The 16,213-nt window shown below is 37.3% G+C and overlaps 1 protein-coding gene and 1 non-coding gene across 3 annotated transcripts; both read right to left on the reverse strand.

The window, feature by feature from the left end:
• Positions 1 to 6,497: 6,497 nt before the first annotated feature.
• On the reverse strand, positions 6,498 to 6,578 carry TRNAS-CGA (transfer RNA serine (anticodon CGA)). The gene has a single exon. It is a non-coding gene; the product is annotated as a tRNA-Ser (tRNA).
• A 298-nt stretch (positions 6,579 to 6,876) lies between these two features.
• LOC147862399 (beta-fructofuranosidase, cell wall isozyme-like) lies at positions 6,877 to 10,645 on the reverse strand. 2 transcript variants are annotated; one of them, XM_087320796.1, is made up of 6 exons: positions 10,431 to 10,645; positions 8,798 to 9,684; positions 8,513 to 8,674; positions 7,995 to 8,236; positions 7,635 to 7,725; positions 6,877 to 7,277 (listed from the first exon to the last, which is right to left on the reverse strand). In XM_087320796.1, the coding sequence occupies exons 1-6, from the start codon at positions 10,603 to 10,605 to the stop codon at positions 7,089 to 7,091; spliced, it is 1,746 nt and encodes a 581-aa protein (XP_087176922.1). In that variant the 5' UTR covers positions 10,606 to 10,645; the 3' UTR covers positions 6,877 to 7,088. The 2 variants fall into 2 exon arrangements, with proteins under 2 accessions (XP_087176922.1, XP_087176921.1); XM_087320795.1 differs by lacking the exon at positions 10,431 to 10,645 and adding an exon at positions 10,257 to 10,361.
• Between the last annotated feature and the right edge of the window lie 5,568 nt (positions 10,646 to 16,213).

The raw sequence follows: 16,213 nt of genomic DNA on the forward strand, positions 1-16,213 counted from the left end.
TTAGGAATGATAATTCAACCCATTGATCAAAGAAACCTTGTGCAATACGTGAAGAATAAGCCATGTCCACCATAGGTTACATTTTTTATTACTTTTGGCACAAGAAGAGATTAAAGATGTTATTTGCAAAGTTCCATGTGTGAAGGGAAATGAAGTTGTTGCCACTCTAAAGAGCCAATACAATGGCATCACGGGCGGATCCAATGGACTCGAAAGACAACAATTGCCCTTTATCCGACAATGGTCGTCCTCTCCCTTTGTTGAGTCAGTGAGCCTCCACATAATATGGAACTATCAAGTCCCTTACTCTTATTTGTATATAACATTCTCATTTGTAAAATTTTATAACTAATGGAAGGAGTGTTTTTTTGGAAAAAAAGAAGGGGAGAAAATTGTTGAGAATCAAGCTCAACATAGCACAACGTGTGAACACACCTTTTGAGAATCTATGATTACTCAAAGGTCAAGAGTCATACCACTACTCTCTACACATTAACTATGTATTCTATGACACATAACTAATGAGTTACATATTCTCCATGACTATGAGTCTTCACATTCCCCAAGAGAGAGAGTGGTTGTTGTAAAGTTAATGAAGAGAGAGGGTGACTCTATATAAAGCACCCTCCTCATACTTCATACTAAGTTGATTGTGACTCCTTATTATGCTACATTTTGTAATTTTTATTCTACTTGTGAAATATACACCTTCGTGAGTATTTTATTTCTCTTTTCTACCTATCTTGTGTTCTTTCATCTCTCCTCTAATTCCTCTCACACATACACATAACACACATCTCTTCCGCTACACAAGAATCATACACGATTCTTTACAAAAACATAATGGCAATTTGGAGAATATGTACATTATTTGTGTGTATTACAGTCTTGGGGTCTATAGACAAAATCTCAAATATAGAACACTAAGCACTTAATGCTTATGCCCTAATCATTGAAAACAATCCATAACAAACACAATCATTGAGTCAGTTCTCCTTACCTATCATGGGATGATATGTTCCATGGTGATGGTACAAGTATTTTTGCTCGAGAAAAATAAATGCATGCTAGCCATAATGAATGCTTTTTTTTTTCCAAAAAAATAATGAATGGTTATATGTATGACAAATATAAATTATTGATGAGGATTTGACCGGCCACAACCGGTTATCATGTGCATCTTCTATTACTAATATGTCCCTTTCTGGATGCCTCTCTAGATCCAATCCGAATGTCGGTTCCAAATCCGGTCACTCTCTTCTTCCTCGGATCCAACTGATACGACTCGCTCTCCTCCATCCAAAACTGGTTCCTCAGATTCCAATCCGGCTCGTGCTCTCCTTCCCACATGGAAGGACCTGTTTCCTAACAATTACTTTACTTTTCCTACTTTTAAAATGAAAAAACAATGTCAACACATCCTATGGAACCTATGTATGAGAGATGAATCTGGTCAACTAATTGGATCAAGTAAGGGGTTTTCATGGGGATGCATTGCAGAAGGTCTAGGAAAGAGTATAGAGTGTTGGAGATGGTTAATGTCATTGCCAATACAAGATCAAGCCAACATACTCCATGGAAGCAGGGACGGATGGACTATGAGGTTTGAAATTATGAACGCTTTGTTGCTTAGGGAAGCTGCTAATGGAGAAGTGGATAGGCTACAAGGAGGAGAGCTCTTTGATCCCAAGAGGTAGGGAAACATCAAACATCATCAAAGGCCATGAATTATGAGACAATGAGACACCAACATTGAATATGGCAGTTCAAGTACTCACATATACTGGTCATAAATGGATTGTAGATCTTGATTCGATCAAAGTACAACCAAAATGGCACATATGTACTCATGAAAACAAATGGTTACACAAGGTTAGTTGGGACCCTTTGCAATGGATGTGGGACAATCTTTATCTTGGTCAAGGAAGCAAAGCCATCCCTATCTTCCATTCATGAGTAGATTGGGCCGTCACATTCTAATTGCTCAAACCGCCTGAGAGCCGACTACTGCAAAGATATGACACACATATCATGTTCCTCATACAATTATCACTAAATTGTTGTCATGATATTGCATGGTATGGCTCCAAAAGGATTTGAACCCATGACCTTGTGTTACATGGGTTGAACATTAACCATTAAACTATTCATTTACTATTTTACTATAGGAAATTCATGTATATTCCAGATTACTTGGGAACATTCTAGAAACTTCAGGAGTACTCCTAACAGTACTATAAATAGGGGCATATGGCATTATTTAGAACCAATTCAGTTCAACGCTAGTCTTAAGCCTCCTAGTTGTTCTTGTATCCTTCTTCATATAACATACTTCTTGTTGTCAGTTGTCATCACTCTCTCTCTCTCTCTCCCTCTCTCTCTCTCTCGTCTCCGCTCACGATTCTCACACACTCTTTCCCTTCTTAGTACTAATCCTCATTCTTCCCCTCTATCTTTAGTACTAATTCTCCTCGCTCTAGTACTATCCTTGACAATTGCGGCAAAAAATCTGGAAACAACACCACCCTAGGCGAATTACCATGTTCTAATGATTATTAATACATAGGTCACTACAAGTTGGAGTGTGGGAACCTTAGCTCTCCTAATTGTGTAGTGTGCCCAAACGCAACATTATTAATCAATCTGACACGTTCTATGAGACTACCCAAAAACTCATTGAATATGGTGAGGGTTGGACATTTATTGCAATTATGCCAGGTGCAAGGCACAATCAAGTGGGAAAATGTATGTTGGTTATCTATCATGGCAGGCCCCATTTGACAAGTACGAACATAAGGAGGAGGGGATGACTTTGGTGATAAAAGCACAATTGGTTTTTTTTCCACCATCGACAATATTCACTCAACTCTAGTTGTGTTGGAGTTGGTTAGCCCAATAACTCTTTGGATTCTATGGAAACTGTGGTGTACACGGGTCTTCTCCAAACAAACCGTGCATCAAGTAATGTTAATGCAAGAGATATGGAATGAAGTTGTAACCACTCTAAAGAGCCAATATGTTGGCCTCACGGACGGATTCGATAGAGTTGAAAGACAACGATTAGCCTTCATCCAACAATGGTCATCCTCTCCCTTTCTAGAGTTAGTGGGCATCCACATAAGATGGAACTATTGCGTCTCTACAGGGATTTGTATATAACAGTCTCATATGTAAAATTATAACTAATGGAAGGAGTTTTTTTTTGGAAAAAAAGCAATGCCATTTTGTAATTTCCAAATGGCTTCGAAACATATTCTATCCAACACGTGCACCTTCCAACACATGCACCTTCCAACACGTGATTGTCAACAAGACACTCAATCCATTAGAAAATTGCAATCATATATTTAGGCCCGAAGAATTCCTGTCATTGTAAGATAGGTTTCCTTCAAGGCTTCTCACCCAACGTTGAAGGGTGGTCATTATGAAAGACATGTAGCAAGTTTATTTGACTTGAGGTTTAGGGACCTTAGGTCAAAGACCATACTAGAGTGGTGATTGTTCATAGCAAAACATAATACGACATGCTCACTATATGCTTTCATTTTCCTTGGCTACTCACTATCATGATATGTTTGTTCCCAAAGTTTCCTCATTAACCAAATATAGTGATGACCATCAAGATTTAATATGCGAGAAATGTTAAGTTGTTGAAACCTCTATACATGGTTTATAGGTGGACTGTGGATCATTCAATTGCACATAGCTTTCTTTGAAGGGGAACTTTACACGACATCCTACTATACTCAAGGCTGTTGTCCAATGTGCCTTATTTGTACTCAATAACTACTTGTTCACATGAGAAAAGAGTTTTTCGCATGGGAGATAAAAAAGAGAGTTAATGGTATAAAAATGACATTGTGACAAAACCTTATTCACCACTTATATATTGAGGTGAGTGTCATAACTATTTATTTTATACTTAGCAATAAAATTTGGTCTAAGTGGTTGATCCATTTTCTATAATAAATAATGTTTTGTTTGAAATTACATGCGTTGAAGTCCATAATTGCCCATAGTTCAAAGGATTAGCAAGGTTCTTTTTAAGACTATGAATGGAATTCTAGAATCCAAGAATCAATCACATAGATGTTGGCCAGAAATTATAATTGATAAGTTTTGAGCTTTTGTTCTACATATTTCACATTTTGAAGTAAATCCCCTAATAAGATATATTATTAGATAGATAATTAGCATTCAAGGAGATAGATAGATACATATATTTATCGCATGGAGGATCAAGTAAGTGTAAAAACTTAGTTAAATGTAAGCAAAGGCAAGAGATTGTATCAAATTCTGATACTAAGACACCCGAACTTAATTATCACAATATGTGCATAGTTGATTAGTCTTATCACCTATGCCCCAACATATTGTCTCACATTAAAGTAAGCATGAACTACGTCATATGGAAGCAATGGTTTGGATGGCAAAAAACAAGATGGGTTGTAACATGTATTTATGTGTGTGGCTTCCTTGTTTGGTGACAATTTGGTTTTGTAGTTGGGTGGAACATATGTTATATAATGTGTGACGCATGAGCCTCTACATTTTCCTATATCATAATTCATTGGCATTGCAGAGGAATCTAATGATGCATCATAAAGCAAGCGTGTTGCATCATATCTTTCAAACCATTATTCAATATATTGCATTCAATTGAAACAAAAAACTTAAATTTATTATGTGTTTTGGAGCTTATTCATTTGTGTCCCATGTGATTCCACGAAATCGACATGAGGAACTTTTTTAAATCTCAAGGATAAATTAAACAACTCTTTCCATGGCCATGATCTCAATGGGTAATTCCGATGTCAACAAGTAGGAAGGCGTGTTACGTTTGTTTCTTGACTTGGAGAAATTTTGTAGGAAAATGCTTTTGGACATTTTCAAACTCTTTACACCTGGACTTAGGAATGTCATTGATGTGTTAAAAAGGTACTTCTTGAATACCCAACATTTAATTTCTCCACCATTACATGTGTTTTCAAATGCATGATATGTTCTTGAAGTGCCAAGTAGCACATTTAGTCCAATTATAACTAGAGAGAATATGAAGCCAAGGTATTTAAAGCCTTCCTATGGTTTCAAGAGTTCATTATTGACACGCTTCATGAGCATTATCTTTGTTTTTGTACTATTGACACTCAAATTAGTATGCTAACAAAACTCTTTCAAAACTTCTATACAACTTTTTAAGTATTTGTAAAAATCACCACATAATCTATGTATAACAAAAGCATGATGACCACATTCTCGATGACAACTTTTTCAATGACTTCTCTAATCCATAAATGCTTAAACCAAATAGAGTTGGTGAGAGTGGATGCCATTTCTTAAAATTAATAATACTATTGAAAAAATCTAAAAAATTGTCGCTTATACACACATGACACAACATATAACCTTTTGATAGATTTAGGAAATTGTAACCAAGCCAACAACCAACAACTAGGGGGGGAGGGGAGGAGAGAGAGAGAGAGAGAGAGAGAGAGAGAGAGAGAGAGAGAGAGAGAGAGAGAGAGAATGTCCATGAGTGATTAACATAACATATGGGATGTGGTTGAGCAAATGGTAAGATTTTAACTTTCGAACTCTTGATTTTATGACTTTGATGCTACAATGTAAATTACCAAACCACAAAAACAATATGAGCTAGAAACATACATACATTTGTAGAATCAAACCAAGTTTGTTTTCTTTCCTTCTCCCCATCCATCTTAAGTTGGAGGGAATGCACCTTTGCAATGACATCATTGATTTAATGTGTAGGATATGTGGGAGGTGATGGCATATAGTATCACCAACAATCTTGAAACACCAATCTCTTGTCAATGACTCAATAGGATTACCTAAGATATAATCTTAGATTCTCCTGATCTCAGTGATTTGACAAACTACTCCAACCATTGGAAACAAATTTCTATTGAATGTAGAGGCATCAAATTTGCATTCTCATGTATAACTCACCAATCTTTCACTACATTGCCCCAACATCAAATTTTGATTTCTTTGACATTTAATTCTCAACCTCACGTTAGCTTAAGATATCAAAGCACTTGTTTGCAAAGATCAATTATAATTGGTCAGTCTAATTCATCATTGATTAGTATTATTGCTTGCTTATTGTATGCCATGTAGAAACACTAGAAAACTAGGGCATCTAGACCTTGAACTTAAAAGGCCAAGATCAATTTAATAGGGTTTTCTTCTCCATTAACTAGTACACTTACTTGATTATTGTCTACCATGACGAAACACTAGAAAACTAGTGCATGTAGACCCTTGAAATTATAGGGGAAGCATTACTTATTTTGCACATATTGTAAAAGTTAATCTAAGCCAAAAATACCCTTGTATAATGCAGTCATAAACCATGCAACCTTCCATAAAGTACTCACACATAGAACTTTGTTTCGGAAACACCAATACGTTACGTTTACGTTTAACATTAGAGGACATCTGCCTTTAAAGAAAGATTTTTAAGTGGTGGAAAACGACAGCTGCAGGATTCGAACCTGCGAGGGCGAACCCATTTGATTTCGAGTCAAACGCCTTAACCACTCGGCCAAACTGTCTGTAACGATATAATTTATGACATTTTATATTTTATCTATAATATTTCGCATACATGTCCACTTACCCATCCTCACTATTGGTTCGAGAATTGGGGACACAAAAATAATCTGTCGACATTGTTGCAGATTTATTGGCAAGCAGATCCAGTTACCAATTGTGATTGATTGTAGTGAAACCAAAATAAGTACAAATAAGAACTTTGTTACCAAACTTTGCAAAGGAAATACATTAGCCGGAATGATGCTCACATGTTGAGAACAGCATTAGAAACATAAGAGTATTTTGTTGCAAACGTCATAAGTTAATTCATTATCATTATTATTAGGCAAATCAATTCACTGATGTTGATTTGGCTATAACAACATTGGAACACAAAGAAGAAGACGAAAAAGAATTTTGTCGCAGCTTATGTTGGGCAAATCAAATCAATTTCATCAAGGTCGATTGGTTGCTCGTCTAGCACTAAAAGAGGTAAACTCAAATAGATCTTTCGTCTACTGGGATTTCAGTCAAGTGATTGTGTTTATTTGGATGGTTTCCATCTCCCACGCCTCTAGATCTTTAATGTGAACATGGGCATTGCCAGCATTGAATACAAAAAGATGCGCATCTTGGTCAATGGCCTTCGTTGGGTAAACCCTGGATGTGATGCAAACCTTGCCTCCTTGAGCAAAGCTCTCCACAATTGAATGATCCACCTAACGCACGAACTTAACTTGTTAGATAAGCAGATATACTTATGTACGCATCAGAATCATGCATATGTCTATATGAGCGTGTGTACCATACAATTCATTCATCACCAGTCATTGCACTGGTAAATTAGATCCTGAAATCAATTGATGTTATGAACATATGCATATACAAGCATACATCAAAGGAGTCAATTAGTGTATTTAGTAGGCCAGAGGCCACATAAATAAATCACATAGACAATTCTCAAATTAATGTATTGGTTATGTGTGTGCTCCTAAGAAAGAATCAATGCATATCTACACGGTTGACATGAACAATAATGCTATGGCAACCTTATCATTGATGTAAAATTTACATACCAATACACGCAACGAAAGCACACTGTTCTCCTCTGAAATTGAAATGAAGCTCCCATAGCTTGTCTTGTCGAGGTCCGTAGCCAGGGATGATCTATAAAACAAAACATGGGCATGAAATGTGAGTAATTCAAACAAACACAAAGGAAGAGATTCATGCTGGTAATAAAGTAGACTTGGTGACATGGTGATGCCATAACTAACTATGTATGCGGAGGAAATGTGTGTGAGTAGCGTGATCTAGTCAAAGAAGATTATATAAGCATCTATCTATCTATCTACATGATGCTTCTTGGTAACCACCGACCACTTTTTTTCCCTGAAGTGTTGTTGTTGGGGGATTAGAGCGAGAAGAAGAGGAACCTGCTTTGATCACTGCATACAAGGGCATTCCATCGGCCACCCACTGAGACGATGTAGAAGAAAACTGCTGTTTGCTCAGTTAGATCATCCGATGCCAACACAAGGAGCCCAAACGGCCCAACGCCACCATTCCTTGAGACGCCCCTCTCACTGCATATTACTTGGGCATTGCTGTCGTTTACATTCAACATATCATCTGCTGGGCTTAACTCAGGTACTCGAAACTTAACACTTACATCCAACTGCAAAAAATCACATACATCAAACAGGCATAATATGTAAGTATGAGAGTACATCCAATTGTTCGTATGTTGGTTGCTCCCTTCTAAGAGAAGGAGTATACGTATATGTATATGTACCACTATTCCTTCCTCTTATTTAAATGTTTCTAGCCTTAAGAAAGATAACGTAACATGCTGGCCACTTCTCTGTATAATCAGTTTCCTGCGGGTTTTCACCTCACATTAGGGTTTCCTATTAAAATGTCTAATTACGCACAAAGAGCACCACTATTATACCTGAGCCCCTTTGATGCCCTGGACCTTAAAAGTTGAGCCCTTCTCCAACTTGAACTCTTTCAGCGAAGCTTTCTTCTTATGCAGGCTCTCAATTTCTTCTATAGGCCATTGTAGAAGCCTATGCTTTTCTTCCCCATCCAACCACACTGTCCTGGGGATTGCCTAACAAAAAAATAAAGAAAATGAAGCAAAGTAAAAAGATTTATTTTATTTTATTTTTTCTGTGGCCAGAATAAAAAGCAAACGGAAATTATTTGTATCCATCATTCAGTCAGTCAATACTACCTGAAGCGAGGACCATCCCTTTTGAATATCGGTAGTATTAGAGCTGGATTCATTCACCCAGCCAAAGAGAATACGCCGACCTTTGTTACTATCATAGAATGTCTTCGATGCATAATACTTTCCATAGTCGTACCTCAACCCGATGCCGGCATCGAGATTGGCATTTGCGGGGACGAAGGAATCATTGGTAGAGTCAAAACTCCCCACAGCATAGTAATCATGCTTAGTATCATCCAAGCTCACTTTAAGCACAAGCTTAGCAATGCCGGCATTGTTGATCGAGTTCATATCTAGACCCCTTCTGTCAGCGCTAGTGGGAACAGGGTAGAAATCCGGGCATTCCCACATGCCAGTCATCGGCACACTATGTAAAGGGTGCTTAGCCTGCTCCCAATGAATAAAATCAGAGCTCTTATAGAGCAAAGCAAGGCCTCGGCGATTCCTCTTGGAACCAATGAGGATGCGCCATTTGGCATCAGGCCCCATCCAGGCGGTGGTGGGGTCGCGGAACTTGGTGCTATTGATCCCAGGTGGTGCCTGGATAAGGGGATTCTGGGGGATTTTGACCCATTTCCGGAGCAAAGGATCAGATGGGTCGGCTGGGATTGCCATGGATTGCATCTGCACTTGGTTATCCCTTGAAAAAGAGACATTGCTCCACCCAGTGTAGAGTAAAGCAGGGCGATCTTTCGAGAGGAGAGTGGCCGAGCCGGACCAACACCCATATTGGTCATACCATTGGTCAGGCACAAGGGCCAGCTCGTCCAGAATTTGCCACCGGATCATGTCTTTTGATACTGCATGACCCCATGTGATGTTCCCCCACACCGCAGCATAAGGATTCCATTGATAGAATAGGTGATAGTAGCCCTTGTAGAACAGAGGACCTGCAGCATATATTTTTATTATTTGTATATTCTTCATCACCCATATGTATTAAGACCGTAGAAGGTTCTTTTCAAGTTGTTTATCAAGTCATATTAAGATTGAAGCAGATGGTAATGGCTCCTGTAGAACAGATGTCCTGTAAGAGATCTATCCATCCAAACATTCATTACTAGCTTCTAAGATTGGCCTTATAGGAATCCATTCACTCAACTTATGATTACAATAAATTTTTGAAGTCATCAAAAGATGAAAATTTGGATTGCCCCTTGGTTGGTTGAAACACTGAATGACCAACGAATCTATAAACTTTGTGGCCCTGTAACGTTTCATATTAAGACGAAGATTTGCTATTTTTTTCTAAAGTATATTGTTTTAGATCATCCCTTAGGCCTTCAAATTCATAGCAAAAGCCTTAAATCATCACTCACAGCAACAGTATTAAGTCATTGCAGATTAAGATCGGGCAGGGTTAATAACATACATATAAATTCTTCTCAGAGATCGAGTTTTAGGTTTCCTAGGGTTTACATTTTATATTAAATGAAAAGAGACTATGACAAAAACCACTTACCATTAGGGTCTGCATATCAGAGTGGAGCACAACAGAGCATGATCGCGTTGTAGCAGAACATGCAAAGACACAGTGGTTTTAGTGACTTATTAAAGAAAGGGAATCCCCATAAAAGATTAAACAAAACAAAGTGGATTCAATAACAAGGGAAAAGGAAATCCTGTTATCTCGTACCATTCATCCAGTTCTTAGCAGGCTGGAAGTGGAAAGCAGTGCGATAAGGCTGAACTTCTGAGGAATAAGAAGAAGGAACATAATAAGAAGAGTAAAAATGGTGAGAAGCAGAGCAGCTTTGAAGTAGAAGGAACAGAGGAAACAGAATTGGTCTTAATAGAAGAAGAAGCGCCATTTCATCAAAATATTTGGTGTTCAGAAAATCTTGCCCGGTCGATCAGAAGAGCACAATGAATGGTGCGTACAGAGATATATGTATCAGTATGTATGTATGTAAAAGGGATAGTATGTATGTATGTATATATGTATGTAAAACGAACGTGAGTGGTGTGGAAAGCAGCACAATGCGTTTCCGAGGGCGAAAGCAGTTCCTTCCTTCCTTCCTTCCTTCCTTCCTTCCTTCCTTCTTCTGTTGCCCTCCCTCACTTTCGCGTTCGCTTTCTCAATCCACATATGTATATCATCTATATATGTATATATATAAAATAGGGTCTGGAAAAAGCAGAAGCTGCCTGCATATGGGCGGCAAAAAAAAGCTCTCTCTCTCTCTCTCTCTCTCTGTCGCTCGCCTTTTCTTTTCTTTGTGTGTGTGTAGTAGTAGTGTGTGAGCTCTCTCTGTCTCTCTTTCTGTGTGTGCGTGTCTCTCTCTTCCTTTTCTCTTTTTTGGTCTTTTATTTGTTTTTCCAAAAAAAAGTGTTTTGGTCTTTTAGATTTCTTTCCCTCCAATTCTGTCTATCTCTATCTCTATTATGTATGTATGTAGTATGTACATGCATATACATATAGTGTACATACATACGTGCATACATATTGATATGATATACATACATACCTACATACATACATACATACATACATACATACATACATACATACATCATGCCTACATGCATATATGTACCTACTACATACGTATACATACATATTATAGATGACACGCGTGCACGCCCATTAAATTTTGACACGGAGTCCCAAGTCAGTCCCTGTCCCCTCTTCTCTTTTCCTTTGTTCTTTGCGACTTCTTTGCGTTTGAAATACATACATACATACCCTTGGAAGGAAAATACATACATACATACATACACACCCTTGGAAAGAAGAACGGGAAAAATACCAAATCCAAACCAACTCTCTAACCTTCTTCTACTCATTGTCACCCCCCCAATTGTTCCCTCCGTTTTGGATATCTTCTCGAAATGGCCCTTGTCAACCCACGAAAAAAAGCATGGTAGTATAAGCATATATGTGCAAAAAGTAAAGGAGGCCAAGGCCATGCTATCCACTTATAACAAAGGAGAGTAAAGTTATCTTCTCTTACTAGGTGCACACACACACACACGTAATCATTCAAGATGGAATGTGGATATCCAATTCACAAGACCTTATGGAGAACATATGCTTAACACAACCATATGTAGAGAAGATATGTCAATATACATATGTAGAGAAGATATGTGGCATGGCAATTCCATGCTCACATAAACCCCACAACAAGGAAACGTCAAAACGTGCACAATGCCACTTTGTAATCCTTGCACAATCCAACACAAAACAAGCATTCAACGTTGAATATGAACAAATACCATGTAGTTAAGAAAGATATGAAAAATCTATTGGATTGTTGGCCATTAAAAGTCAAGCATTTTCATACTTTGGAAGCTAGTAAAGGTGTCTTGAATACTAAAAGATTCAAGAGATATTGTGAATCACAAGTTCACTTTGCGAACATAGCTCCTTACATGGTATAACCAATGACGTTTTTTATATGAACAAAATCTCATTACTTCACATATGAGCAAGCCCATCTATATGGATTTTCAAACATTAATATTTTATTCTTATTTAGCACCATTGAATGTCTAGATCTTTATCCCTTTTAACTCAAGTGTGGAGAGCTTCAATTTCCTTGAAGAGACATGTACATCACCTTTTAGATGTTGTAAATCTCCTAGATTTCTAATTTGTATTGGAATTGCAATGACCATGGAGTTAATAGATTGGAATTTGACCTCATTGTTTGTAAACATTAATCACATGATTGGATACAACCTTGATGTAGTCATATTTTAGGGTTTCATGATTATAGACAAGTTTGCATATGATAATTTTGTCATTTTTTTCTCATCTCCACCATGGTATGAGAAGTACAACTCATGTGAGATTCACAACCATGTCCAAGGTATGTGTATGGATTCTTTCTTTGTAATTTCGCATTCATGGGTCATAAGTCACAGATAATTGTTCGGGTGGCTTGGTCTAATTTCTTCTCTCTCGTCAAAAAACTTAAATTGTTGTCAAATTCTTGGATCTTAGCATATTCAATCTTAAGAGGTAGGATGGCAAACAACCCTAGGGAAACAATTGGCCAACCCTAAAGTTATATTCATGCTCATTTGGCTAATGCAAGAAAACTATTTTATTGATTTTAAAATAGATTCCATTGAAATTTAGTTATTGTAATTTATTTTTGGTTTTTTGTCAAGTTTTGAATACCATTGACATTTTTATTCATCGATCTACTTTCAAAACATAGCATATTCATGTGGTTAAATTAGTTTTCCAAATTAAATGTGGCACAAATTATGTATATATAAGGAAGTAGATATTAATGGACTAGTTTTTTAGGGAGGGACTCATCAAGTGTAACTTTAGTCTCAACAAAAGTTTGATCCTCCATATATAGTATATACAATGATTGATAAACAAATTATGTTCTCCATAAGTTAGGGTGGAAGTTGGAACAATGGATGATGAGACTCATTGAGGATCACATTTGCAGTCACTATTGTATTGATGAAAAGTCTAAATGTTCACATTGGCCTAAAGCACAAAGACATTGATAAGGAGGAAGATGAATCATGGATGATGGATGCAAGAGAAGAAGTTAATGAGCGATCAAGTGAGTGTGTGTGTGTACTAGAGAGAGAGAGAGAGAGAGAAGGAAAAAAAAGCAAGAGTGGAGAGGGAAAGAAGAAGAAGAAGAAATGAATTTGTTTTTGTTGTTGTGCTCTCTATCGGCAACGGAATAGGGCACAATGATAAACGTTAGAAAGCCCTCGATTAGAGCTTCGTAACGAGATATAGCAAGTTAAATTTGGTGGTCTGTACGAGAATCAACTATAGAAATAAGGAATCTTGTGTTGTCGGCATCCACATACTAAACACACATTGCAGGTCTTCTATTGTCTTCATCATCTTCGACCTCTTCAATCGGGTGAGTTCCAGTTGTCTCTCTTGTTCATGGAAAATTGTTTTTATCCCGGATCGAAATCACATCAAGAATAATGGATATAAACATGAATTTCTCACAAATTGTGGGGGACATCGATATGGAAACAATTGATCCAAAAAAGAGTAATGTGATGGTTGAATGTAATCGTGAAAGGGAAGACATTGGAAGCTCTAAGAGGTTTAAGGGTATTGAGGAAATTAATGAGAAAAAATTGACATATGCCGAAGTAATACATGTAGATGAGGTTGACAAGGATCATTGTAATTGGGATAATTTATGGGGAATTGTCAATACCTTGTTGTCTGGTATTGTGGAAGAAAATGAAAATGAAATGAAAGAATGTGTTAATGAGGATGTGCATCATGTGGAAGTTGATGCTAAGGCAGTGTTGCAATCTTTTGATGTATTCTATGATCGTGCAGTTATATTATTTTTTACCAGGAAACTCCCATACATAAATTGGATTAAACAATGGTTGAACACAATTGTGTTGAAAATATATATGCAAGACCACAAGGGTTTTATGATGTAGTATTTTGGTCACCGGAACATCGAAGTGCATTGTTGGCTAAAGTTCCTGTGTTTTTTGATAAATGATTGACTATCATGCTTTGTTAAAAAAAGAATGCCTTGTTTGGGTAACAGTGGATTGTAAACATGTTTTTTTATGGCCACTTTTACCAGAGTTGATGAGTTAAATGGGTAAGGTGTTGATATCTCCACATGCAAATGCTACAATAAGTGTAGGTTTTGTGTGTTATGTGATACAAGTCGTAAGAGGCCAGGATGGGTGCATATGAACACACCTTGTATGAAAAGACTTTGTTTTAAATTGAAGTGGGAGACATTTGCAGGTCATTGTTTCGGATGGGGTCACTTGATGGCGGAATGACATTGTCATTGTCCTTAAACTATAGAGGTTCCTAACGGTAAGGAAGGAGTTGGGAGAGATGTTGGTGTGTCAAATATTGTGGTTGTTATGGATGAAGGAACATCATCTAGAGCAGGTTATAAAGAGGTCTCACTTCAAGGTTTGGGCCCTAAGAATAAGGGAACTCAATCTATGGATATGGAAAAACAAAGTGAAAAAACAAAACCGTTGGATAGAGCTAGTAGTGATGTTGTTGTTGACAAAGATTGACATCAAGTTAAGGGCAAGTCGAAGGGGAAATCAATGAATATGCAACCTAATAGTTTCCCCACTACTCGTGAGACTACTTGGCAAGGTAATTCAGGAACTAGGGAGGGTCCTACAAAAGTTCCTTAACAACGAGAATTTAGGGATAAGGGATTACCCCTTCACCTTCAATTTGATTCATTGGGACGGGTTGTAAATTCATCGAATTCTCGAGGTTTTCGTCAAGCGGGAGGACCTAAACAAAAGATTTCGATTTCAATAGACAACCCTAAGGATGTGGTGCATGAAAATCCATATGCAACGTTGGAACATGCTTTGACTAGTTTCATGACATTAATTGCTCTAAAGGAGCAAGTGCACCCATAACATTGTTAATTGAATGAAAATGGTAACATGGAATGTGAGAGGGGCATGTTCTCCTCATAAGAAGTATATATTATGGGCAACTTTGTTAAGTAAACAATGGGATGTATTATGTGCAGTTGAGCATAAGTGTCATGAGTTAGTAGGATCCACAATTCATTTTCATGGATATTCATCATTCTATGTAGGACATCTTAATAATCATTTTTCAAGTGTGGTATTGTGGGATAAATATTCTCCTCAAGTGGTGCATAATGATCCTTATGGTCGGTTTTTGGTTCTAGAAATCACGTTTTTTTTGCAAGGTTGTGTGGGTGGTTGTGATTTATGCCCATAACCAAGCCGCTCAACGTATTGTATTATGGGGCTCACTCCTTCAAACCCTATGTGTGGGCCGTCCCGGATTACTTATGAGTGATTTTAACATGTGTGTTGATGCATTTCAATCTACGTTTGAACATTCAATCATGGATGATCCTGACTCCTGAGCAACTTGCTTGGGATTCATTGGCTATAGAGGTTTTGAAGTTGGATGTTTGGACATGGTTGCATGAGAATGATCTAGGTTTTACTTTCCAATCTACTCAACATGGAGTTGGTTAGATATAATGTATGTGATGTATGATAGTTCTACAAGATATAGGAAATTCAAATCACTTTCCTATTTGTTTGGAGGTTTGTAGTCATGCAATTGACATGTATAAATCTTTACTTGGAAAGCCTCCATTACGCTTTAACTCTTCTCTTTTGCTTCAACCTCACTTTGATTTTCTCATGGAACAAATTTTGGTAAATTTTTCACAAGAAATGAATCTTAAAGGAGTTAAAGCATGGGATATCACATTACGAAACATTAAGATCATTCATCGCATGTATGGAGTAACTAATCCTCAACGAAGAAGAGGTCTCCTTCGACAATTCTCAGAAGTTCTCTCTAGGTGTAATGCATTATTGATACATGCACCATTTAAAGATGACGAGCTTTTGGATATCCAAAGTCAATTGCAGGTTATTATTTCTCAGTTGCAATGCCAAAGTTATCATTATGCG

Source organism: Azolla caroliniana, unplaced genomic scaffold (assembly GCF_043228905.1).
Source record: "Azolla caroliniana isolate FFs.n. ecotype wild unplaced genomic scaffold, voAzoCaro1.0.p SCAF_6, whole genome shotgun sequence".
NCBI lineage: Eukaryota > Viridiplantae > Streptophyta > Polypodiopsida > Salviniales > Salviniaceae > Azolla > Azolla caroliniana.